This window comes from Cotesia glomerata, linkage group LG10, assembly GCF_020080835.1.
Source record: "Cotesia glomerata isolate CgM1 linkage group LG10, MPM_Cglom_v2.3, whole genome shotgun sequence".
Lineage (NCBI taxonomy): Eukaryota > Metazoa > Arthropoda > Insecta > Hymenoptera > Braconidae > Cotesia > Cotesia glomerata.
The window spans coordinates 15,084,143-15,111,456 of record NC_058167.1 but is presented as its reverse complement, the minus strand read 5'-3'; the positions used below and the strand labels follow the sequence as shown (position 1 = coordinate 15,111,456).

The window sequence follows — 27,314 nt, the reverse complement described above, 5'->3', positions numbered from 1 at the left end:
AATTTTAATTAAGATTATATAAATATGTTAATTTTTACTCAGTGAAACTTTTTCGGTAATCGAAAATCAAAAATTTAATTAATTATTAATTCATAACTCATAAAATTATCAATTATTAATTAATAAATAAAATAATTGATTAATCTTCCAGTGGATCGGGTAAGATGGCTTAAAAATTAATAAAAATCCTCTTTAATAAGTAAAATCACCGATCTTACTCTTATATATCTAACATTATTATAATAATAATTATTATTATTATCTTATTGTTAAATGCTTATAATTATTAACAGGAGTTGTTTTAATATTTCGTCGAGTCAATTGAAATGTTAAAGATTCTGATAAAGTTTTTTTTTTTTTCATTTGTATGACTGAGCAATTTTACAAGAAAAAATTTTTATATTTATTATTATTATTATGTCATTTTTAATTCACATTTATACATATAATACTTGCATGTTTTTTATTACAGAAATTTAACTTTGAATGTTATTTTAATTAATTATATTACGATTTAATAATTAAATACTTAACATACTTTAAAATGATGATTTTTAAATAATAGAGTATTTAATATTTTTTTCTAATGAGTATTTGGATCAGTATATTGTTTATTAATCAATCAACGTTCTATTATCACATCAAACTTTGAGGTACTTGGTTGGCATCGAATTAATTACAATAATTATCATCGATGTTTCTCAATCGTTAATTATTTTTTACGCTCTGATAATATTAGCAGTTATGATTGTTACATTTAATTAATAAAGTATTAGTAATTAATTAACATTAATAATTTTGATATTTAAAATTCACTACTCAATTACTTTCGACGTTCAGTTAACTAATTTTCATTAATCCGTAGCAAATTAATCAAAAAAGTATAAATAAATAAGACATATATACATTCTTATAATATAATAATTATTTATTATTTATTCACTCATCGAATTTATCAGTCGTATATCGAGAAAGTAATTGGTCAATATTTTTATTTCCTTTCTCAAAAATATAATTAATTTTTTTTTCTTTACAACAATTTACCTCTGAATTTAAATAAATTCTAGCTAGATTTATCTTGAAACTATATATATACAGTTTACTCTCTGACATACATGAATATCATTTTAAAGTGGATATTAAAATAAAAATAAAAAAATTTTAAATAATATCCGGGGTTGGCAGAGTTTCGTTAAAACATATTTCTTCACTTCCGCGTAATATCAAATCGGATTCGCTTGTGAGTATTTTAACTTGAAAGTACGTGACATCTGTAAGAGATTCGACTTTTCTTCTTTGTTTTTCTTTCTTATAATTTTTTTCTATAACTTTCTTTTATTTTTTCAACATTTAAGAAACCCCAAGGCGGATATCGAGAAAACTTTGTTAAATGTTTTTTTTTTTTTTTTTTTTTATTTTTCTTCATTCAAGTAAAGTGTCTTGTTGCGCTACAACAAATTGGTCTCCATCTCGGTCTTGAAAATTAACTCCAACCACAACAATAATCCAATAATATAAACCTTTGGTCACAATTGTCTCGTGAAAACTTATAGAATTTAATTATAATACTCAAGTTAGCTCTCAGCTTGTCAATTATTAAAAATTTTAATAAAAAATCAATATGAAAATTAAATTAGCTAGCCGACATTTGAAAATTTTTATAATTTATCTTATTGAAAAATAATTTTTAAAAAATTTTTCACATGTAGAAAATTTTAAAAATTATCCGTAGAATTTAAAAAAAATAGTTATTTAGTTCTAATTTTTAATTAATAAAAAAAATTTTTAAATGTCGGCTAACTTAATTTATAATATTAAAGTTAGCCGACGTTTTTAATTTTTTAATTTTTTTTTTAAATTATTAGAACTAAAAAATATTTTTACAAAATTTCACGCATTGTTTTTCAAGTTTTTATATCTTAATTTCCATAATTAGTCGACATCTTAAAATTTTTATAATTTTTTTTATTGAAAAATTATTTAAAAAAAAGTTAAAAGAAAAAATTTCACATACAGAAAGTTTGAAAAATTTCACGTGGAATTTTTAAAAAAAATTGTTTTAGTCTTAATTGAATTAATAAAAAAAAAATTTTGATTGTTTAATGTCGGCTAACTTTAATATCATCAAATCAATTACAATAAAAAAATGCTTCTAAAAATTTTCACTTGTCATTTTTATCAATTTGCACATGTGGAATTTTTTAATTGAATTTTTTTTTTATAATATTTTAATTATTATAAAATTCTAAAATAATTTTTAATGTCTGTCAACTTCAGTTTCATATTTAATTCAATTATTATATTACTAAATTTCTTCTTTGCTATTTATATCTTATTTTAATTTTTCATCCATTTTCAATTGAGAGGGTGTTCAGAATTGTCCTTCGGACTCCAGCCATTCTGTACATGGTTTCTGGATGCTTGATGTTGATTAGCAACCGGACTGGAGCTGGCGGGTGCTGGATAATAAACACACGGGCCGGGATTAGAAGCTCGCGTCGTAAGAATTTTAACGCTCTGTCGCCTACTGCTGCCATTTGTGTGTAAATTATTGGCTCTGACGACAGTAGTGTTTGACCTTTGAAGATGATTCCTTCTGATTGAGTTTTTCAGCTCGATATTTGTCATATTAGTCACCACAGACTCGTCATTAGTCTGAAACTCAGGACTATCTCGGCCGGCTCTGAAGAATCTTGAGCTACAAAAGAGCCTGATAAAAAGTCTTTTGAAATTTCTGCCGAATATTACGTAGACAATAAAATTAATGCTGCTGTTGATCGTCACAAGAAGATTACCGGCTTGAACCAACCACACCGGTGGCACTTGAAACATCTCGAAGACATTTGACACCAAAGGAAGTACATTACAAACGATAAATACGATAACCACGCACAGCAGCATTGTCGCTAGATTTATCTCTCGTCTTTGGTGTCTGGAGAGCTGTTGGAGATCTCGGTTTGCTTTTCTTACCTGTGAAAAAAATCAGATAAGTTTATTTTTATACTTGATAAAAATTAATCAATATAGTTTTATTTTTTATTTTAAAAATTTTTAAGATTTTTTTTTATTAAAAAAATGATTACAAAAAAATTAAAAAAACATTTTCATTTGTAAAAAACTGTAAGTGCAATTTTTTAAAAATATTTTTTTTTTCTAATTTAATTATTAAAAAAAAATCAAAAAATTAAAAACTTCGGCTAACTTTAGTATTATAAGTTAAGCGATGTTTTTAATTTTTTGATTTTCTTTAAATTATTTAATTAGAATTAAAAAATATTTTTTAAAAATTGCACGTGTAGTTTTTTAAATTTTTTACAAATGAAATTTTTTTTTAATTAAAAATTAGAACTAAAAAACTATTTTTAAAAAATTCCACGGATAATTTTTAAAATTTTCTACATATGAAAATTTTTGTTTTAATTTTTTTAAAATTATTTTTCAATAAAATAAATTATCAAAATTTTAAAATTTCGACTAATTTAATTTTCATTTTATATTTAATAATACTAAAGTTAGCCGACGTTTTTAATTTTTTTTTTTCAATAATTAAATTAGAACAGAAAAATATTTTTTAAAAATTGCACTTACAGTTTTTAAAGTTTTTTACTAATGAAAATTTTTTTGTAACAATTTTTTCAATAAAAAAAAATTATAAAAATTTTTAAATGTCAGCTAACTTAATTTTCATTTAATGTTTGTGTTTTTCTAATTTAAAAAACTATTCGCAAACTTGACTGTCGCATTTGTTGAAAAGTGTTTGAAGAAAACCGGCGCCAAAGGAGTAGAAAGCAAGGACAATAATATACAGTCGACGCTCTCTGTATTGGACCTCTCTGTATTTGACCGCTCTCTGTATTTGACGATTTTACACAGCTCTTATGGACAAGGACGAGTCAAATACAGAGAATGGTCCTGTACGGGCGAGTCAAATATAAAGAGCGTTGACTGTTGTCCTAGTGAACCTACGTGGGATGTACTTTACTCGTACTACAACATTCACGCTGACATATTTTCATTTAGAGATACGGTAAAATAAAGCTGACGACTAATGATGATACTTGTATTAATGTATCTTCTCATCAGCGAGGGAAAAATATCCATTAAAAATTAAAAGATTAATTACTAGAAAATTATTCAACTGTCATGAAAGTAATAACCATCGATTTTAATAAAGAATTACACGAAGATATTTTAAACAATATTCCTCGAGTATTTTTGCTGTACAAACGGTAACGAAGCAATTAAAAAGCGTCAGGAACAGAGTATAATATTTCCCGGGTATGCGATAACAACTTGTGATATTAAATCATCTCGATAACTCTCAGCATTAAGCATTTGTGTTTTCTTCAAGTTTTACAAGGAGAAATTTAAGACCATCAAAGTGGAGCATTGAATATTTTGTTTTTACAAGAGATGCTTTTATGTAAAAGATTTATTTCAATAATTTAAGACCCTTTTAATTTTAATTTCTAATTATATGTATTATAATTAGTGTAAAATTTTTTAATTGAATAGAAATAGTTGAGCAAAGAGCGATCTATAAATTTAAACTTGGGTAAATATTTTGGAAAATGACTATGAATCGAGGATAATATATAAAGACAAGAGACACAAGACACCCGTAGCTTGTATCACGTACTGGCAAAGTCTCGGAAAGCAGCTTGGTTGTTCAGTTGACAGGTGTAAATAAATCGACGTGAGGTCGAGGTAGTAAAAGGAATTGGAAATAGCAAGGATGTCGAGGTGATTCACCTGCAGATATACTCGTGAGTGGTAGACGAAAAGAAAACCACACTTGCGAAATTGGAAATGTTTGTGGAGCACACACTATTTCCCGAAACGATGTCTTATCACGAAAAATATCGTTCTTTCTTACTAAGCATCATTCTTACTAAAATAAGACCAACCGGCTATAAGAAGAACAAATCCTTTTTCGTAACTTTATATATCTATTTCTTTTACTAACCCCTAGATATTCTTTTTAGCTATTAAGTGCCTTTTTTCTCGTCTCTCTCCATCAACTTGTTGGAATATTTACCGCTCTTTTTACCACTCAGTAACGTGACATTAAAACCAGAGACGTTAAATAATAGTTAATGATATCGCATTTGTAATGCCCAAACGGCATAATACTTTTTTTTCCGCCTATCGCAGTAGAATAGTTTGAAATTTTTTTTTTAAATAAAAATTGAGGCACCCGCGGGTAATAAGAGCTAGTTAAAAGATATTTGTAATAAAAAGAAAATTATTTAAAGAAAAATATAAAAAATTAAAATTTTGCTTTATTAAATAATGACTTTTGTTAAATTGCACTGTAATTTCTTAAATATTGACGTTTTTAAAGATATAAGCTCATCTCGATGTTATACTCATCAAGAGCTTTCATTTGAGTACCCACATGCATTTTTCATATATTTTTCATATATACATATATATAATATATATAAATATATAAAATATATGAAAAATTGATGTGGGTATTCAAATGAAAGCTCTTGATGAGTGTAATGTCGGGGTGAGCTTATATCTTTAAAAATATCAATAGTTGACAAGATACAAGGTCATTTCTTAATTATGTATCTAGAGATAGAGCATAAATTGACTATAAAATAATTAATTAAATAAAATGTACGTGAATAATGATTAGCAAAAAATTTTTTTTATTAAATCGAATCTTTTTCTCTTGAAATAATATAACACGATTTAAAAAAATATTATATACCTTTTTAGTACTTAACATGCGAAATTTAAAAAAAGTAATGTATTGTCAACGGCAGGATATGCGTCACACCGATTTTAACGACTGCGGCAATAAGCAATAGAGACCAGAACTGGGTTACTGAGTGTGAAAAAGAGCAATTTTATTTTCTCTGAATTTTAACTTTTTCAATTTTAATTTTCTTCAGTAACCTTTTTTTATGGGCACATTATATTCGATTTGATATCAATATTCACCTAAAATCCGATGCATAGTCGGGTGGAATAATATAAGGAAAAAAGTGTGTGGGATTTGGGGCTAAAGCCAAAAAACTTGGCACCGCCTGTATTATATTTTTCCTCGGAATTATTTAAATCTAAAATAGGAGATTTAATAAAAATAATTGAATGGAAATTTATAGTTATAATTAAATTACTCACTCTTCGGTAAATAGCGACGTTGAAGACAACCAGCAACACAAAAGGTAAAGCGTAGTAAAAAAAAAAGTACATCCAGTTAACGTATATCGATATATATAAATCATTGGATCTCAAAATAGCTGGCCCGACGCAGTATATCGTAACGTTGTATCTCCAGTGAATTTCTTCCTCTAGATTAACTTCCCAAAATCTAAAATATTATTTATGTAATTTTTTTTATTTTTCCAACCAGTGAGTTGGATATTTTTTTCTTAGCTGAAAATGAGAGACGTCACTTACTTGGGCAAATTGTAAATAGTGGAGACAATGACGATGCAAAGTACCGCAAGTCTGGCTCGCCCGTAGGTGCAAAAAGAGCGAGCTTTAAGTGGATGACAGACTGCTACGTAACGCTCTATTGTCACCGTCAGCGTCAAATAAACGGTAACCATCTGAGCCATACAGGAAAGCGGGTACAGGTACCTCACGATGTGTGGATAAGTCTTGAATTTGTAGTCGAAAAGTAACCCGGTGTATGAGTAAATAGCTGGTAATCCGTGGATCAATACCTAAAAAATTTAATTTAAATTAATTAGTTGGCTTTTATAAATAGATTTTATTTGTTTCAGCCTAATCTAGAGACGATTTATAAACAATATTTAATTAATTAATTTCACAGAACTTTTCTTTAATTTTTTTTTTTTTTTAAACATAATTTTTATTTAAACTCTTAAAAAATATACTTAGCACTTAAATATAAAAATTATATCTAAAGGACTTTGACAATAATACACTGATAGAAGGATTTATTAATTACTAATAATTTAATTTATTTGAAGACAATTATTTAATTTATTAACATTTAATAAATATTTGTTATCTATTAACAAATATTTATTAACATTTAATAAATTGTATTTAATAAATAATTTATTAACAGTTAATAAACCTTATTAAATATAAACAAATCCTTCTATCAGTGTATTGACTAGATAATAGCTGGCTACAACAAAGAGATCTTGCTATTTAAAAATATTGAATTAATAATTGTTCTAAAATAATTGTTTATGTCGATAGTATTATTTATTTTCAATTTAAAGTTAACCATTATAACTAATTAATTACTTAGTTAATTAATTAAATGTTATTAATTAATTAAATACTAATCAATTAATTTGTTTACTTAATTAATTAATTAAATGTTATCAATTAATTAATTAAATCTTATCAATTAATTAATTAATAATTAATTAATTAATTAGTTTACTTAAAGTTTACCATTAATAACCATTATAACCATTATAATTAATATATGATGCAAAAATTTATGGTTTTAGCAAAAAACATCATTAAATAATTTTTCTTTTTGTTAGATTTAGTAGTTAATAATTCATAACTTATAACTTAGACTTTAATTTGCTTTGAATCAACTTCAAATATTTTATACGACATAATTTGTAATTATTATTATCATTTTGCAGTAATCTTTATTGATATTAAATACTTCTTCGTACATAAATGTTAAGATTATTTGTATAATTAGTGTTAGGCCCTTAGGAAGCTTTAGCTTCATAATAATAAATAATAATCTAAAAATAGAACTGAATAATTACGAAGAATAATCACAAAGCGCTTTAATTAAATATTCATTAGTTTATTTAAGATTTTATAGTTTAAAATGCGTTATGATTTACATAAAAAAAGTATTCCATTCAGAATTCATATATAGATTTCATAATTCATCGGACAATAGCCGGCGAACATTTCTTTATAAAAGCAAAACCACTGAAATTTATTATTATGAAGAGAGAAAAAAAATTTTTTTATAGATTTTATAACGCAAGAAAAATAAATCCGAGGATTTTTTCCCGATCAGATGTGAAGGGAAGATGGAAAATATTTTTTTTATATGTAAAAAAATATAATTCTTTTGATGTCTTTTCTATTCAAAAGCTCTGAAAAAATAAAATACCTCAATTCTGAGATTCAAGAAGATTCCACCGTGTTTTTAGATGTAAAATTTACGTTATTATGTTCTTATCTTTTGATGTGAATTTAAATTTTTAAAAGTTTATTTAAAGAATTTTTCTCCTCATGCACTCGGCAATGGAATTTTTACAATTCTTTATTCAGTTTTCAACTAAAGTATAACTTTGTGACATGTATGGTTTTAGCTTCGTTATCGTTCTATTTGTCTTGGGGTGAAGTACTTCAGGATAGTTTTGCCGGTAGCGTCACACAGTTCAGGGACTTGGAGGTATTCTTAGGAATCATCAAACTTCTTGATAACTCAATTTAATCTCTCAATAATATTATTTTTATTATTATTACGATTGCTATTTTATCTTTCATAATACTAAAAATAATAATAATAATAATAAACCAAAACCCTTTGATTTATAAATTAATGTCATTAATTAATTCCTAGCAATTAAAAAAACTCATTTTATCATACAAATAACGGCAGAGACAAAATTTTCCTTGTTCTCTTAATTATATGGATAATTATTTCAGTGTTGTAGGTCAGCAATATTTAATTAAATCCTATATTGTTGTCGTAAATTGAGTGGGCTTGGGTTAACGTTCACAATTAATCCATCTCTATATTTGTGTAATACTTTGCAGATTGCTTAAATCACGTTAATCGTTATAATCTCGTATCCTTACATATTACACGATTACAATCTCATGCAAATATAAGTCGCCGTAAACGCTTACGATCCAATTGATTGCCCAGCGGATCACCTTGAATTCCTTAATATATATATATATAATAGGGGAAATCAGTAATAAGATCCTTATCAATACTAGGAGTTTATGTATGCAAACGGTCTTTAAGTTTGAGTTAGAACTCAAACTATTTGTCCTAGAAAGCACGAAAAGTCTATTGTCAAATAAACTGCTGGTAATTAAAATGTTAAATTAAAATTCATTTCTTCTTTACTGGAAAGTATAGGTTAAAATTACCGAATTGTGATTGTTATTTAAATCACTATTGGAACTATAATTTCTTTGAGAAATGAATTTTTATTTAAATTGTATAATTTTTCTTATCGGAATACGGAAGCCAATTTTACAATCTATTCAATCGATTTTATTAAACAAGATAGAAAAATTTTCTACTTGGTCAAGTTTATAATCAAATTGGGTTTTACTTTATTTAGGAAGACTTTTTATAATATTTATCGAGCTGTTTTATTATTGACTGGCCAATACCGAGAGTTATGTTTAAAAGTTGTTTAAAATGTTTGTTGTTTAAAAATGTTAAAATAAAAACTGAGGAAATAAATAATCCATAAATAGGACATAATCACAAAATATTGATAATTACAGGACAATTACATTGAAAGTAATATTAAAAAATTTCAATAAAAAAATTTTTTTTCTCATTCAATGGAGTTGAATTGTAATTGTAATAATTTTTCATTTCAATACTTTAATTTAATAAAAAACATTACTGTTCTTTAAAATTTTTATGATTAAGCTTTCAATGGCTAAATTCAAAATTCTTTCATTGATTAATTGAATTTCTTCATACATCCACAGTAAAATTATTTATATATTTATTTATTAAATAAAAATCAATTTTATCCTTATAGAATTCTCCAATTCTCTTAAACAATTCTGAAATGACTGACATCTGTCAATTTTTTGGACTTTTATTTCAACTAAAATGTTAGGGAAAAATTTTAACAAAAAAAAATCCCCATTAAGAAATTAAAAAACCTTACACACAGTAAAAAATTTTGTGTTAAAAATTTTTATGTTAAATATTAAACACTTTTTCGTGTTGATTTAACACAATAAATGTTAAACTTACACATAAAAGTGTTAAATATTTAACACTAAGTTTTCTGACGCAATGACGCAAAATTTTTTATTGTGCAGTGCAAATTTTTTTTTAATATTTTTTTTTTATAATTAATTTGTGACAGTAATGATTACCCTTTTAGATTGGAAATAAAACTATTCTTTTTATTTTTTTTAAAGGAATAAAATTAAGCAGAATGATCTTACCGCAGTGATAATGAGAATGGTATCACATCTGGCGAGTCCAATCAGGAGATAATTTATCGAGGATTTCATTTGCGGTCTCGACAATATTATCATGGAGATAATGTTCCCAAACAATCCAAACACACCGACCAGGTTCAATAGAATCCCATTAGTGATAAATTCGAAGAGTGCCCCGTCACTGAGCTCCGTTTTGCACTCAAGGGTAAGATTTCCAATAGTCTTGTTCGGAATCCCACTTGTGGTGTCGGACTCAGAGAAGTAGTTGACCGTCGGCGATGCTTCTGGCGAATCCGTGGTGATATTCAGTACCGAGCTCCAGTCCATTGTTTACAAACAGAGACCGCTTTTCACAGTAGCTACTTGTTCTTCATCCAGTTGCATACCACTTACGTCACCATCTTCCCTGCAGCGTCCAGTCCCCGAGGGGTCGTGTGTCCAGCTTTATATGTTATTTTCTTTTTCTTTTGTTTCCACAGAGGGTCTCCGGGGGATCACCAAACCTTCATGTCCTCAATGCCGCTTCAACTACAGCTTCGGATCTAACGGAGAATTACTCCTGGTCTTTAAATTTTCTTCCACGTATTTCCAAGATTAAACTCCGCTGTTTCCCGCTTCCTGTTATTTTATTATTATTTTTATTTTGCTTTGCTTCCATTCCACAGGGCGTTGTTTTCTTTTCATCTCTCCATTGTTCCAAATTTTAATTCAATTACTGCGAACAAAAAATTACAATAAGAGTTATTAAAAATAAAATAACTATCAAGAATACAAAATATATAATAATAATAATAATAATAATTGTTTTCGAATGCGTAGTAGAATTGACAAGATGAAAAAGGGTAATTGTATTCAGATTGTAATTCAAAATTATAATTATGCCTAATTACAATATTATTTTGTTTACGTAGAAACATTTTGCACATCGAGTCGGTATTGTTACATTATAATTACATGTTTGACGATGCGACACATAATGTCGATTTTCACGGTGACAATGTACGACATCACAACAATTCCCACGAGCCATTATTCTCTGTGTCAAACAACATGATTCGCGTCATGAGCTAGCTAAATTCTCTGGTGACATATTTGGTCGAGCATTAAGGTCAATACGACTTGGTCAAATGTGTTTTGCACCTCGTTTAATCATTTATGTAGTTCTCTATTCAAGTAACTGTCTACCGATATCATCGCGTGAAAATTAACTTCCAAAATTTTTTACATTTCATAAGAATATTACTAATATTAAATGAATTTTGTGTTATGAAGCATCGAAATGAGTAATAATACATACGTAATTAAGAAATGACCTTGTATCTTGTGAACTATTGACATTTTTTAAGATATAAGCTCATCCTGATGTTACACACTCATCAAGACCTTTTATTTGAGTACCCACATCAATTTTTCATATATTTCATGTATTTATATATATGTATATATGAAAAATATATCAAAAATGCATGTGGGTACTCAAATGATAGCTCTTGATGAGTGTAACATCGGGATGAGCTTATATCTTAAAAATGCCAATAATTAAAAAAGTACAGTGCAATTTAGCATAATTAAGAAATGACCTTGTATCTCGTGAACTATTGATTTTTTTAGAGATATAAGCTCATCCCGATGTTACACTTATCGAGAAATTTCATTTGAGTACCCACATCAATTTTTCATATATTTTATATATTTATGTATAATATATGTATATATATATATATATATATATATATATATATATATATATATATATATGCATACATAAAAAATATATCAAAAATGCATGTGGGTATTCAAATGAAAGCTCTTGATGAGTATAAAATCGAGATGAGCTTATATCTTAAAAAATGTCAATAATTAAGAAAGTACAGTGTAATTTAATATAATTAAGAAATAACCTCGTGTCTTGTGAACTATTGACATTTTTAAAGATATAAGCTCATCCCGATGTTACATTCATCGAGAACTTTCATTTGAGTACCCACATCAATTTTTCATATATTTTATATATTTATATATAATATATATATGTATATATGAAAAATATATAAAAAATGCTTGTGGGTACTCAAATGAAAGCTCTCGACGCGTTTTTTCTAAAATTTCTTTTCTTTTGGAGAAATAAAAACATTTTTATAAAAATGGAATTATTCTTAAATAAATGTTTAATTTTTTACTCAAAAATAAACTTTCAAATTTTAAACTAAACCATGTGTTACAATTTTAAATAAGTCGTAAATATTCCCCTTGAGATCGGTAATTTTTTAGAACAGGTACATGTATGCATTTTTTTAATTCACTATCTCAAAAAAGAAAACGAGAAAGAAAAAAATAAAAGCCCTCGGAGGAAACCCGTGACATTGACTTGAATGTCTGGGTGATATTGCGTCGAGAAAAAAATGTAAAAGTCAACTAAACTCAACTCGGAAGTGCAGAGTAGGTTATTCATAAATTCCCAACTGGCAAGTTTTCTATACCCGGCTGACGTCATGTGCAGAGCAGTAAATCAGCCAACAGACATAATATGTAACAGCCGGTGTATCGAAGCATGCCTGACCAATACCTTATTTTTCTACTTCTCATCATACATTTTAATTGAATAATTATTTATATTTATTTCTCCCCTTGCATTCATTTTAATTCTAAGCTATTTTTTATCTTACTTCTTTTCTTTAATCCATCTATTTAAATTAAATATTCAAAGCTTTAATTATTGAGGTAAAAGCTTCGCCTTATTTGTATAATTAATAGTACAAAAAATTTTTAATATGTAAAGAGTATTTTTTTTTTTATTTATTTAATTACATTTATTGTTTTTATTCGTGTAACTAGAAATATTAAAAATATTAACGCTGAATATAAGTATATAGCGAAGTAGGTGCAAACAGTGTGTCACAAACTATAAGTACCCAGACAACGTGCCAAAATCTATGAGATGTACATGAGATTATTTTTGATCAGTGTGCTTTATTCTGTTTGTACTCTGATACTGACCCATTTTGGAAATTTATGAATTCAAACTAATTTTATAAATTTAGTGATTACAAATTATATTATTATTATTATCTTATTTTTTTTTTTTTAATGTTAGTAAATATTAAAATTTTCTTTATAATTTTTGTCCGTTTTTCTGAATTTATATTTCAGTTTAATAATAATTATGTAAGCTCACTGTCCAATGTCCGTTTTTCAAGGCTGCTTTTTTTGTATAAAATTTTAAGCTAATTGCTTAGATATGCATTTAATGTTTACCTAAAAATTTTTCATAACATACGTAAATAGCTTTTAAATTTTTAAATAACTTCATTGTTTTAAAGTCTGCAATCTAGAATTGAATCTTTATTTTCTAACAATATATCAAAGTTTTTATTTCTAATTTATAAAAAAACTGTCAAATAAATAAATTAAATTATTTAAATGTGTAAAAATTTTTAAAATTGAGAAATCTATTGTTTCATTTTTGATACTGAGTAATGAGAATTTAAAATTTATCGCTTAACTTATAAATTGTTAATTAGATGTCAAAATTCATCAATTATTCCAAATATAAAATAAAACAATTTTTCTGATCCGTTTATTTTTTTATAATCTTTAATTAAGTAAAAAAAATTGAATAAAGTTTACCTAAAAATTGATGTTTGAAAAATATTACTAAAAAATCAGACAACTAGGTATTTTATTTTCAAACTACGAAAAAAATTTAAATATAAATTCATGTGAATTTTTAATATTAAGAGATAAATTTACGATGAAGAAGAAAGAAAAGTAAAAAAGAAAATTTGTCAATAACTCAATTTCTCGATTTTTATGGCCGAAAGTGAAACTCAGAGCTTAAATAATTACCTCAATATCAATTTCAGTGTAAGCAGTTTATAAAAGTATTTACAATACGGATCTTTATCATTTCAGGGTACACACTATCTTTTCATTTGTAATAAATCATTCTCGGGTTATCTGTTTGTTATATTTTTTGTGCCTTCTGGTTAAGCGGTCAGGTTTGAAAAAATTCGGGGCGAAATAGATAAATTTATCAATCAAAAAAGATATTTCTGAAAGCTTCATTGCGTTTTGCTTCAATTCTATGAAATTAATCGAGATAATAAATTTGGGTGAATAAAAATTTAAAGAAGTCAATTATTTTTGCCATAAAAGTAAAAAGTAAATAAAAAATTCAATAAAAGTATTAAATTTAAAAAATTCAACGCAACAAGTGAATTGTTGAATATTAATCAACAGTAATTGCTTTTTAAAATAAAAACAATGAATATAAAATTTAACAAAATAACAATTTCTGTTTTTGATGAAAAAAAAAAAACGCAATGACAATCGAGAGGCGAAATTACATGTTGTTTTAACAAATAAATTAAGCCTCTCATAAAAGTTTTAATTAAAAGCAGTAAACGTTATCAGAATAAAACGAACAAATTTATAAAACAATATTTTAATAAAAATAATAAAAATTTTATTTTAACCTTTTAAAATTTGTTTCAAAATTTTAATTACTTTTAAAAAAAAAAGAATACAATTTATTTTCAACAAATAACAAAAGGTTAAACTTGTGCTATTGTTCCAACTGTACAATTAAATTACAATCGCAATGGCCGCAATTTTTTTTTATTTTTTTTTTTTTTACCGTAAGAAAATCAAACAATTTTCTTTCGGCTATTTAGTGTTTAATCAATTACAAAGTAAATCTAGGTCGACTGAAATTGCGAGATTATTTAAAAAATAATTTTTAAATCGGAAAAAAAGTGATTAAAGTAAAAGAAACAAGCTTGAGCTCTGAGTAGTCTAAGCCCAGTTGCTTGCAATTTATCTTGCGTAGACACTGAACAGAGTTGTATTACAAAGTTTGCTGAGGGATTTAATGATGATCTCACTATTAAATTATTACAAAAGAAATAAACTTTTTAAAAAGTTTACCCTGTAGAATTGATAATTAAGTATTTTAATTATCAGCGACGATATAAAATAATTATTGTAATTTTTTAAGTTCCGCCGCTGTTTTCTGTCGTGCAGATGACTATAGCACACTTGATCTAATTATACTCTTTAATGTTTTTGGTGGGGAATAAGTGAAGAGTAAAGTCCTCGGGAGAGTACGGTGACCTTGTGTTGTGCTTGCACAATTTCACAGGAGGGCTAATGAGACCGAAAAATTATCAGCAGGCCTTAATAAGTTTCATTTCTTAAATGTTTATTATTTATTTCTTTCCTTTCACATCGTTAAATATAATAAAATATAATAAATATCAGGGATTAAACTTCACTGAAATAATATCTTGCCGAAGAAAAATTAATCTGAAGAACGACCCGAGCAATACTTTTTTCATTTATGCTTTTTTGCTACAATTTTATATAAATATAAAACTACGCTAGTTCATAAAGACTTGACAGCTCATTATTTTTGATAGATGGTATTTGTCAGTTTTATTCTTATTGTCTTACATAAAAATATTTAACAGTACATCCTAAGTCTCTTTATGTAAAATTCTTAATTCCAAATTACAATAGTTATTTTCTTGAAAGCTCATTTATAATTTCAGCGATTCGTCTCTGGCAAAAATTACTACATTTGTACAGATACAAGCTCACCCCGACATTACACTCATCAAGACCTTTCATTTGAGTACCCACATCATTTTTTCATATATTTTATATATTTATATATATTATATATATTTATATATAAAAAATATATCAAAAATGCATGTGGGTACTCAAATAAAAGCTCTCGATGAATTTAACATCAGGATGAGCTTATATGTTTAAAAATATCAATAATTAAAAAACGACCTTGTATCTTGTGAACTATTAATATTTTTAAAGATATAAGCTCACCCCGACATTACACTCATCAAGACCTTTTATTTGAGTACCCACATCAATTTTTCATATATTTTATATATTTATATATATTATATATTTATGTATTTATGAAAAATATATAAAAAATGCATGTGGGTAATCAAATGAAAGCTCTTGATGAGTGTAACATCGGGATGAGCTTATATCTTTAAAAATATCAATAATTAAAAAATGACCTTGTATCGTGTGAACTATTGACATTTTTAAAGATATAAGCTCACTCCGACATTACACTCTTCAAGACCTTTTATTTGAGTACCCACATCAATTTTTCATATCTTTTATATATTTATATATATTATATATATGTATATATGAAAAATATATGAAAAATGCATGTGGGTACTCAAATGAAAGCTCTTGATGAGTGTAACATCAGGATGAGCTTATATCTTTAAAAATGTCGTAAGTTAAAATAATACAGTGCAATTTAACAAAAGCTCATACTGCCATTTGACCTGTACCGTATCATATTGCGTTGATAAGTAAATAAATTGATAAATCTTAGTTACTCTAGCTAGTTAGTAAAAATTTGAAAAAATTGAAAAAAAATTTATGAAATTTTAAACACTATAAAATAACCGAAACATAAATTTTTGATACAAATCATTCTTTATGACTAACGTAAATTAAAAACTCAAGATATGTATTTATATACAGAGAATTTATTGCATGTATTTATTTATATTTTATGATCCAAGTTACTTTCTTTCTTTGAAGATTAAAATCTAAATATCTATATATATATTTACAAAGTATGTTGAGTTAAATTAAATCTATCAGTAATGTAATTAAAGAGTTAAAGTCACGCGAAATTATGTTTTAGTATATTTTATTATTCGATTAAACCACAATTAAATTGTTTAAGAATGCGAGTTATTCACTAATTGAAATTTACCGTAGACCAAGAAAGTAACTTAATTCAATTATTTACTTCAGTATCAACTTTTTATCATGACTAAATTGTTGTTAAAAACGAATTTTTTTATTCTTCAACGCTAAGCGTTAATTTTGCTCCGCACGAAAAGTAGGTTAAGTCGGGTTCACTTATATTAAATCAGATCACTATCGTCTTAATAATGGACTGATAAGTTCACTTACATTCTGAAGCGAGGATACTTGAACATTTGATATTTTTAAACTATTCAATACAGATTATTATATCTAAAAAAATTCAATAGATCGTTATATGATCCGTGAGTAAAATATTATATATATATATAGTTTGTAAGCACAAGATATCTTACGAGAGACTTGATTAATAGACCAGGTTCTTTTTCATTATTTTTAGATTTGAACAGGATTCGATGCGATAGAATATCCATTTTATTTTTTCCATTTTCTTCAATATAAAGTTTCAAAATAAGAAAGATATTGAATTTGCATCTATAAATGCTCCCACAAACTTAAAATTACTTTTTATGATATGAAGTGAAATTTTGAAGTCAATATTGACACTGCTGAAATTTAAATTGTATAAGAACAATGAATCCCGGAAAAAATTTTTAAGTTATTAAAAATTCATATTATTTCATTAAAATTATTTATTATAAAATAAAAATTAATTGTTTCATTAAAATTTTAATGATATTAAATTTAGCTGCCACTTGACAATTTTTTAAATTTTCTTTAATAAATAAATTATAGCAAAAAAAAGTTATTAAAAAAATCGACTTGTAGAAATTTTAATAAATTAAAAATGCAATTTTTAAAAATAATTTTTTTGTTAAAAATATTAGAAAATTGTTGACAGCTAAATTTAATATCATGAAATTTTAATATTTTAATATTTCATTAAGATTAATTATTATGAAATAAAAATAATAATAATATTTTTTTTTGTAACAAAAAATGGAGCGATCACTTTGAGGATGCTTGTTTTTCAGGAAAATTGTGGGAGTAGATATTATAATTTTTATTTTATAATAATTTTAATAAAATAATATGAATTTTTCAGAACTTAAAAATTTTTTCCGGTTCTATTTTTTCCAATTACCAAAAATAATTCTACTAGTGTAACTATTGAACATCTCATGATACTAAAATAACCAGACTTCTGATAATTTTATAATTTTATTTAATAAATTTAAATTTATTGTAAAAAAAAATTCCAGAAATTTTGGAAAACTATGAATGGAATTTTCTTTTAATATAAATTAAAAATTATTATTAAATAAAAATAAAAATCATTAAATGTCTGATAATTTCAGTATCATAACATTTTAATTTATAATTCTAAATATTTTCACCTAAACCGTGTGAATTTTTCAAGGTTCATTTTTACACCATCTTTTTTTACAGTTTAGTATATTGGTAAAGAAAAAAAAAATATTCTTTAAACCTATTATTACCTTCATATTTATTCAAAGCAATAAATATTATAGTACTTCAAGATGTTCGGAAGATGTTTCCTGCGGTCAGGAAAAATTTAGGGAAGTTGGGAAATTCTACAAAAACAGCCCTGCCGCCTTTCCGTAGAGAATCTGTATTCAGCAACAGTGCTTATTGTGATCCCCAGTAAAATTTGAATACCTGGTAAACCATACTGCAGACTTAAAATTTTCTTTATCCTCACACAATAAGGTTCATTGAGCAAACCTGAGGTATACTCGGATAATAATTAAATTCCCCACATACTTCTCACCAGGTACTGATTAGATTGAGATTTCAAAGTTTATTAATTAACTTTCTGTTAATTTTACACTAAATTCTACGTTATTTACTCTGGTAGACTACAGTCAGGCTATTAATCAAACCCGCATAAAAGCTTTAAAGAAAACCCGAGTAAATGATACGTATCAGAACTCCACGGGTATAAAATAATCAAAAGGGTGAGTGAACAAATAAAAAAAATCGTGACTATACTCGAAGAGAAATGTTTAAGGACCTTTATTGAAGAATGTGGGTTTAAGAAATAAAAATACTAAAATTTTTATAAATAAATTTCAATATGTTAGTTTATCAATTTTTATTATGGACATTTTTTTTTTTTAAATAGAACCGAAAAATTAAAATTTTTCTATAAAAAAAAAAAAAAAAAAAAAAAAAAAATAAATATTAAAAGTGTAAGAGAATAAAAAGGCTTATGGGCTTAGTATATTTACTTCAATAATTTGAAAACTTTGTAATTATATTAAAGTAGATCAAAATTATCCTAGTAAAATAAAGCTAGGTTTTTTAATAGTATATTACACACCTAGGGAAGTAAAGTAGAAATGTCTCAGATCACATGTAATTGTCGGCCGAGGCGAAGCCGAGGTTGACAAACATGTGATCTGAGGCTTTCTTATTTACTTCCCGTGGAGTGTATACTATTTTTTGCTCGACGAAGGCGGAAAGCGGCAACTTTGTTTAGCGCAGCGGGACGAAAGTTGCCACTTTCCGCCCGGAGGGCAAAAATGATTTATTTTATTTTCGCTTGTGATAAAACTAGCAATTTTGTCATTTTTTGTTTATATTTAATATAAAATTGAATCAAATAATGATTAAAATAAAAGTTTGTTGATTAAATTGCATATCAACGGTCTAATTAGCAATTGGTCTAACTTCTTATTTTTTAGAGGATGATTTTTTAATTTTTTGATGAAGCAATAGTTCAATTATAAATTATTTGAATAATCCAAACTAAAATATTATACCTCTATTAGATTTTAAATTGATTTTTAAAGTGCACTGATAGAAGGATTTGTTAATAGTTAAAAATATTTGTTAATATTTAACAAATGATTTATTACAAACTAATTTTTAGTATTAAACAAATACTAAGAAATATTTGTTAAGGACAAAAAAGTGGTCTCTAATAAATGATTTGTTAAATATTAACAAATATTTTTAACTATAAACAAATCCTTCATTCTATCAGTTTGATAATAAATTTTGAACTAATTGTTTTTTCGTACAAATGGAAGATTCTCTAAAATGGAGTTAACTAATTTGCTAATTAGAACGTCGATATTATCATAAACATATCACTCAGCTGGGTCTTATTATTCCCATCGATACTTTAGAAACAATAGTTTTGAAATTTTTTAAAAAATTGGTAAGAGAAAATATTTATATATTTATATATAAAATCAATTTAAATGCAATTTTAGTCACTTTTCAGCAACAACAAAAATTTATCAATATTCCATACATATTTATGAATACATCTAGCATATAAGCAACTAATATAAAAATTGTTCACTCATGAAACGTATGTTTTCTGTAAAATAAAATATACAACACTTCTGGATATATATTTACCTATAAATAATAAAAGTAATGCATTTATCGATCTGCGTGAGTATTTCATACCAAAATAAAATAAATTTTAAGAAATTTCCGAGTCTCACTCTCACTATATACTTTTATAGCGCACATTTATGTATTTATTATGGTAACACATGTATATATAACATATATGAGGGTGATAAACTCGAGCATATATTGCGATTGTCGGGTTGTGTCAAATAGTAACGTGAAAAAAAAAATTCTGCGTCTAGAGGGCGATGAAAAGTCTGTGAAAAATTCTCAAGAGGTCAAGGATATATACATATGAATGTTTTTGCACTTAAAAGTTCCTTTGGTGGTCGTTAAATTTTTACAATATTTTACAATACACTGTTAGGCTCCGAGCGTGAAAATAAATATATATTTTCAGCGTGAAACAAAGCCAAGCCCATTGAGGCGAAAAAAAATTTAATAATAATTTATACAAGAAAAAAAAATATATTTATTGCTGATGGCATATTGAAGAACCTCACTTCATAACCATATAGTATTATATCTCGTATTCCATATCTCATTACTCATATTATACGTCATATCTTCTATCTTCGATCGGGTATACGTAGAAAGAGACGGAGAGAAAAAAATAGTAAAAATAAAATAATAACAATTGAAGTAATTTATATTCGTGGGCATCGGGTCGTTTATGAGACTGGCGCCACGAAAATTGGAGTTTACCGGGACATAAATGAGCTCAACGTTTTATTCGGCTCCAGGCAAAGCATTCTAACACTTTTTTCTCCAACTTCATTGGTGCTGCGGGAATGTGAGTCAGGAAAAAAAAAACGAAAAAAAAGAAAAGTAAGAATAAAAAGTTTACTGCCGTGTATTACCTTTTATTGTCTACCGAATTTCGTCCTCGGTTCAGTCATCGACGAAACTTTATTTAGTTTAATTCAATCGGCGGTAAAAGTAATGACTCTACTGTTGAAATTTTCGGGGTCTTCAAAACTTTACGCGATCATTCTCATCCGGGTTCAATCGCTCGATTCAATTTCGAATTTAATTTTCGTGATCGTGTTCCTGATTTTGACTTCACCGCTAAATTTTGTCTAGAGGATACAAGATACCGTGAAATTGATAAGAAACTTTTTTATAGATAATTAAATTTGTTACAAAATAGTTTTTGGTGTTTTTTTAGTATCTTTGATAATTGACGAGGAATTTTAATTTTAAATTGAAAACTGACCGCAAAATTTGGAGTAGTCTTTATTTATTTGGAATTGAAATTTTTATTATAAAAAAATTTCCACTACATTGAAAAATAGTATTATTTCCCAGGGTATGTTAATGATGACTAGCAACCTTCATAAATAAATAAATAAAATTTTGCTTTATTAAATAATGAATTTTGTTAAATTGCACTGTACTTTTTTAAATATTGCTTTTTTTAAAGATATAAGCTCATCTTGATGTTACACTCATCAAGAGCTTTCATTTGAGTACCCACATGCATTTTTCATATATTTTTCATATATACATATATATAATATATATTTTAAAGATACAAGCTTATCCCGATGTTACACTCATCAAGAGCTTTCATTTGAGTACCCACATGACATTTTTTATATATTTTATATATGTGATATTTATAAAATATATAAATATATAAAATATATGAAAAATCGATGTGGGTACTCAAATGAAAGGTCTCGATGAGTGTAACATCAGGATGAGCTTATATCTTTAAAAATGTCAATAGTTCACGAAATACAAGGTTATTTCTTATTTATGGATCTACAGATAGAGCATTTTCGAACGCAGCCTAAATGCTTATCATAATAAATTGACTATTGGTGTGAATGATATGAAACCCTGAAAAGGCACAACATATCATATAAATACACTGGTCACAAAATTTTTCTTATTCTCTTAATAATATAGATGATGATGATGATGATGATGATTGTATTTATTCAGTAAAAATAGAATATAATTTAATAACAAAATAGCGCGTTAAAGATAAGAGAAGGTTGTTGCGAGTAGCGGCATTGTTCCATCTATGGGTATCATTACCAGCAATGTGTCCTCCAATTGCCTTGTCCTAGATAAATGGACGCATATGTACGGAGCAATAGCTCTAGTTTAATAAATTCAATACCAACAATCTTCATTCTCTTGATTCTCTGGACACTACTAATTTATATATCCGACAAAACCATTCGATGATATTTGATGCATTCAAAGTGAGATTATTCACGTTTGATTAACGATTATACTTGTCATTATTGCTGCTTGTCTCCTCGAGTGCCAGAGGACGTGATATACGATAATTGAACAAATTCACAGGAAAAATAAAAGCTACTCGAAAGTTTATCCTGTATACGAAAATACGGATAAAAAAAATTTAATTGATGAGACTAAAAAAAGCGAAAGTAAACTAATTTGTTAGTAAACTTTAACGCGAATCGTCGGGCTTTTTTTTTTTCTTTATTTTTATTTTATCGCGACAGAAGAAGAAGAAGAAGAAAAAGAAAAAAATTTGTCGTGAGGTTTTTGTTTGCTTGCCAAGATAATAGATGGGAATTAAGAGCCCAACAAACTAAGAGAACTGTGATAGTAGGAGTCAGGATAACAAGTGCCATACCAGGAGGAAGTTATATAGAGATTTGCTCTTTAAATTAAATCCATGTCGTTTATATTTCTTGGTAGTACTAACGTACTACCCACGGATAAGACTTCATTTCAGATGAAATAATTTATTATTTTTATAGTGATATTAAAATTTCAATAATAAATTATTTTGGTTTTGCGAAGAGATGATAGTTAGTAAATTTTTGCTAATTTTCTTATTTATAATTTAGAAAAGTTATAAAATACAAGTTCGTTGTTCATAGTGGTCGTTTAATTTTGAATGAAAAATAAATTATAAGGTACCGGCGAGTAATAAGGTCTTCCTAAGGGATATTTGTGATAGAAAATGAAAAATATTCAATTTAATAATTTATAAGCTACAAAGATGGTAAAAAATGTAATTTCGAAAAAGACAATAAGCCAAAGCCGGTGAAACACGTTGCTAAATATTGAATAGTCAATTATAATTAATATTTAATGTTTTGTAAGCTATCCATTTATTAAAGATTTTATAAATCGTAATTCTTTAAGCAAACTTTGTAGTACATATGTGATGTGATGCAAAAAAATTTATTATTATATCAATAAGTTTTAATTTTAATAACTATTCAAGTAGATTTTTTTAAATTTACAAATAAAAAATGCTAAATTTCGGCATACTTGATATTTTAATATTTATTGTCAATAATGACAATGATATTTTGATATTAATATGATTAATGACCTAAATATTAAATGTATTAAGTAGTTTAATTTTTTGAGCAAGTATGCGAAGCCTGTAAGTCTTGTTACCCTCTTATGTATTTTTTATTCATTTTACTTATTGATTTCCCATAAAAATTTACAAAGTTTTGTACACTAAATTTATTTACCTATAGAGATAAAAAATTCATCAAGATATAAGTTGGAAAAGAAAATAAACAAAATATCCATTATTAGTTAAATAAAATATAACTATACATTCTTAAACGCCCTAAATATTTTTTATTATTCTTCTTTGTTTATGGTAAAAATATCAATTTACTTTAAATATTATATAGGAAATCTCCTCTCATAATGTATAAATATTTTTATTTACATCATAAATTTTTCTTAAGCCTTATAACTTGCAAGTACTTTATTAGTAATTCAAAAAATAAAGTAAAATAATATTAACTGATGAAAAAAAATATTTAAAAACAAAAATTTATGATCAAATTTCACAGCATGTTCGTTGTTGATAAAATGTGATACTTTTCCTGGTGCGAATATAATGTTTTGTTTAGCGACACAATACTCTTGAAAATTTATCGCGAATTACGCAACTGTGCTAGAAAATTCACGCTATTATTTGAAGTTATTTGACGTAAATTTGAACTGAACCAAAAATTCATTTTAAAAATCCCGCTTTTCTTACTCAAGAAACACCTTTTTTTAGTATATTGTAGTATATACTTATAAAAAAATTTACAAACTAATAAATTAAACCATAAAATGAACCACCTTATTAGGTGACGGAATGGTAGTTACGGACAATGTCTCGGATAGCTTAACTGGTAGAGCCTTTGGCGCGTAACCAAATGATCCGGGTTCGAGTCCCGGTCTGGGCTGTCTGAATTATTTTTTCGGTTACCGAAAAATTCCTACTGAGTAAGGTCCCTCCTCCCCCCTTTATCCTTTATTTCCCCAGTTCCCAAATTTGTCTTTAATGACAAATTTAGCTATAAATTATGGCTAAAGACATACAATTGATGTTAACTTATAACTTTAAAACGAAGAACAGTCAACGCTCTCTGTATTGGACCTCTCTGTATTTGACCACATTCTTCCTCTGTATTTGACGATTTTACACAGCTCTTAAGGACAAGGACGAGTCAAATACAGAGAATGGTCCTGTATGGGCGAGTCAAATACAGAGAGCGTTGACTGAAAACTGAGAATGAATCTTGGATAATCTGATGAGATTTTTCAATAAAATAAATAAAAAATTGTTTTATTATTCTAGAGCTATTGATTTATAAGCTGGTGTGGAAAATAAAGTAATCGAGCTGCTCAAGGATTGCAATTTAACGTCTCGAGTCATGATGAGGATGAGACACTAGTGAAATATCCGAGGGATTTTCGACAAAGTAGTCGAATAAATCTTGTTCTGAGAAGTATCTAACGGTATACTCCGTGTAGACTTTCCTTGACACAGTATACTGTCTCGCTGTCAGTGCTTTAAACTTTTTTGGCTTTCAGATTATAATTTAATATTAATATCCAGAATTTATTGCCGATGTTTTGAGTTTGTAGAAATTTACAATCATTAAATGAAAATAGGAAGAAATAATAAAATAATCTAGTACTTTTTTTTCATTGAAGAAAAAGTATTTTTTTAACTTTCCGCTTTGAAAATTAATAATTTATTGTTAAAAAAAAATAAAGTAAAATTTGATAAATAACTTTTATTTCACGTAAAAATTTTTTCACTAAACTTGAATATATTTTAATTAATATTTAAAAGAAAAAATGTCTCAGATAATGGATTAATTGTAAAAAAAAATTATAATTTAAGTCATTACTTCGATCCTGATGAGAAGCGACTCCATCGTTTAAATTAGTTCGATGAGTTCATTAATAGATTAGTTTAATAGCCTTAGCTAAAAGTTTATAATATGCATTTAAATTAATCTTCTTTGCTAGAGATTGAATGGGAATTAATCTCTACTTACAACAGAATAAATTTAATGAATAATAAGAAATTTATTAAAATAGAAATTCTAAAGAAAAAAAATGGGACATTAAAAAAGTTTAAAAAATTTTAAATAGCAATATTAGCGAGGCGAATAAACTGTTTGTAAAATAAATATTTATTCACAACATATATCCGGTAGAGACACGTTTCTGTTTAGTTTTCATGTGTCAGTTGCAGAGATAATTCCTTGACAACCCAAAACAGACTTGAATAAATATAATTATAACCATTCATACTAAAATTATTATTTTGTTTTCTCTGTTAAATCTTATAATTCTCAAAAGCTTTGTTAATAGTATAAATTTAAACTTTACTCTTGGAATAAACTGTTTATTTAGAGAATGTATTTAACAACTCATAATTATAATTTTACTTTAATAAATTAGTACGTTTTTGGAAAAATTGTCGAGCTAACACGAAAAATATTTAAAAAGCAATAAATACTTTTTATTTTAAATTATTTTACTCAATGAACTTGTTTCAGAAAATTTTAATAAAAATAAATCTAAAGAATGAAAAATTTGTTTTAAATTTATTAATAGTTAACATATTTATAAAATTTATATTTTTGTTTAAGATAATATTGTTTCTAGCTGTCTTAAAAAAAATTATTTTAATATGTTAAAAGAAAAAAATTATAGACGGCCTGAATATAATTTGTGTCGAGTTTAACAAATAATTTTTAACTGCGCAATGATTTATTAAAAAGAAATAAATTCTCATATTAAATTAAAATTTAATAAAAAAAAATATTAAAATTTTAAAATGAATATTAATGATATTAAAATTAGCAAAAATCTGAATATTTTTTTAACAAAAAAATTTTTAATGAATGAAATATTTTTTTCGTACTAATTTAATAATTAAAATGAATATTATTAATTGTAAAACTAATAAAAACTTTTGATTCCAATTTTATATTTTTAAAAATAAATTGCAATTAAAAAATTTTTTATGAAATTAAACCATTTCAAAATTTAATACATGAAAATAATTAAAAGCCTCTCTAATAATTAATAATAATAAAATTAAACTTCAAAACAATTCCCAACAACCTCTCAAACAAATTAAAGCCAACATAGAATAACAAAGTACATAAAAGAGCAAAACTTACAGCCACCAAAAGTACACAGCGTAGCACAACAAACTTTTTTATCTCGACACTTAAATCCTCCGCTCAAGTTATGTAAATAAATAAATAATTGAATTCCTTATAATTTTATTTTGCAGAAGAACAAAATTCACAAGACACAACTCTTTTTAAAAGACTGTAAATTGATGTCACTGTCTCGGAGTGCTAATACATATATACTGAAGACGTGGATATATAAATAACACACCACGGGTTACCGTTAAATTAGACGTCGGGGCTTGCATTAAACGAGGTAAATTTTACGCTTTTATTTTTCTTATCCGTGTAATAATATATAAATACATTTAGAGATACACAGATATTAAATTTATGGCTGTAAACTCGAGAGCTTGCATGGGTAAAGTTTTGTAAACCCTAAACTGAAAGCACCCACCCCTAAATCCAATCCAGGGGTTTCAACATCTGTCTTTTAATCCACCCAGATAGTCGTTCAAGTTCAAGTCTGATTTTGAGTTACGATAATTGCGATACTTTGATCACTAATGTAACATTTTAGTGGGCTTTTAATCACAAAGCTCTCTTGGTAAAGATAAAATTTTATTTATTTTATTTTATCCGTTTTCTTTAGACATTTTTTAGAACATTATTAACACTTTT

General features: G+C 26.1%; 1 protein-coding gene across 1 annotated transcript; it reads right to left on the bottom strand.

Moving 5' to 3' along the window:
• Positions 1–2,280: 2,280 nt before the first annotated feature.
• On the bottom strand, positions 2,281–27,314 carry LOC123272502 (FMRFamide receptor-like). The gene is made up of 5 exons (XM_044739352.1): positions 26,679–27,314; positions 10,135–10,846; positions 6,418–6,686; positions 6,139–6,328; positions 2,281–2,970 (listed from the first exon to the last, which is right to left on the bottom strand). Exons 2-5 carry the CDS (start codon positions 10,456–10,458, stop codon positions 2,356–2,358), a joined length of 1,398 nt encoding a protein of 465 aa, XP_044595287.1. The 5' UTR covers positions 10,459–10,846; positions 26,679–27,314; the 3' UTR covers positions 2,281–2,355.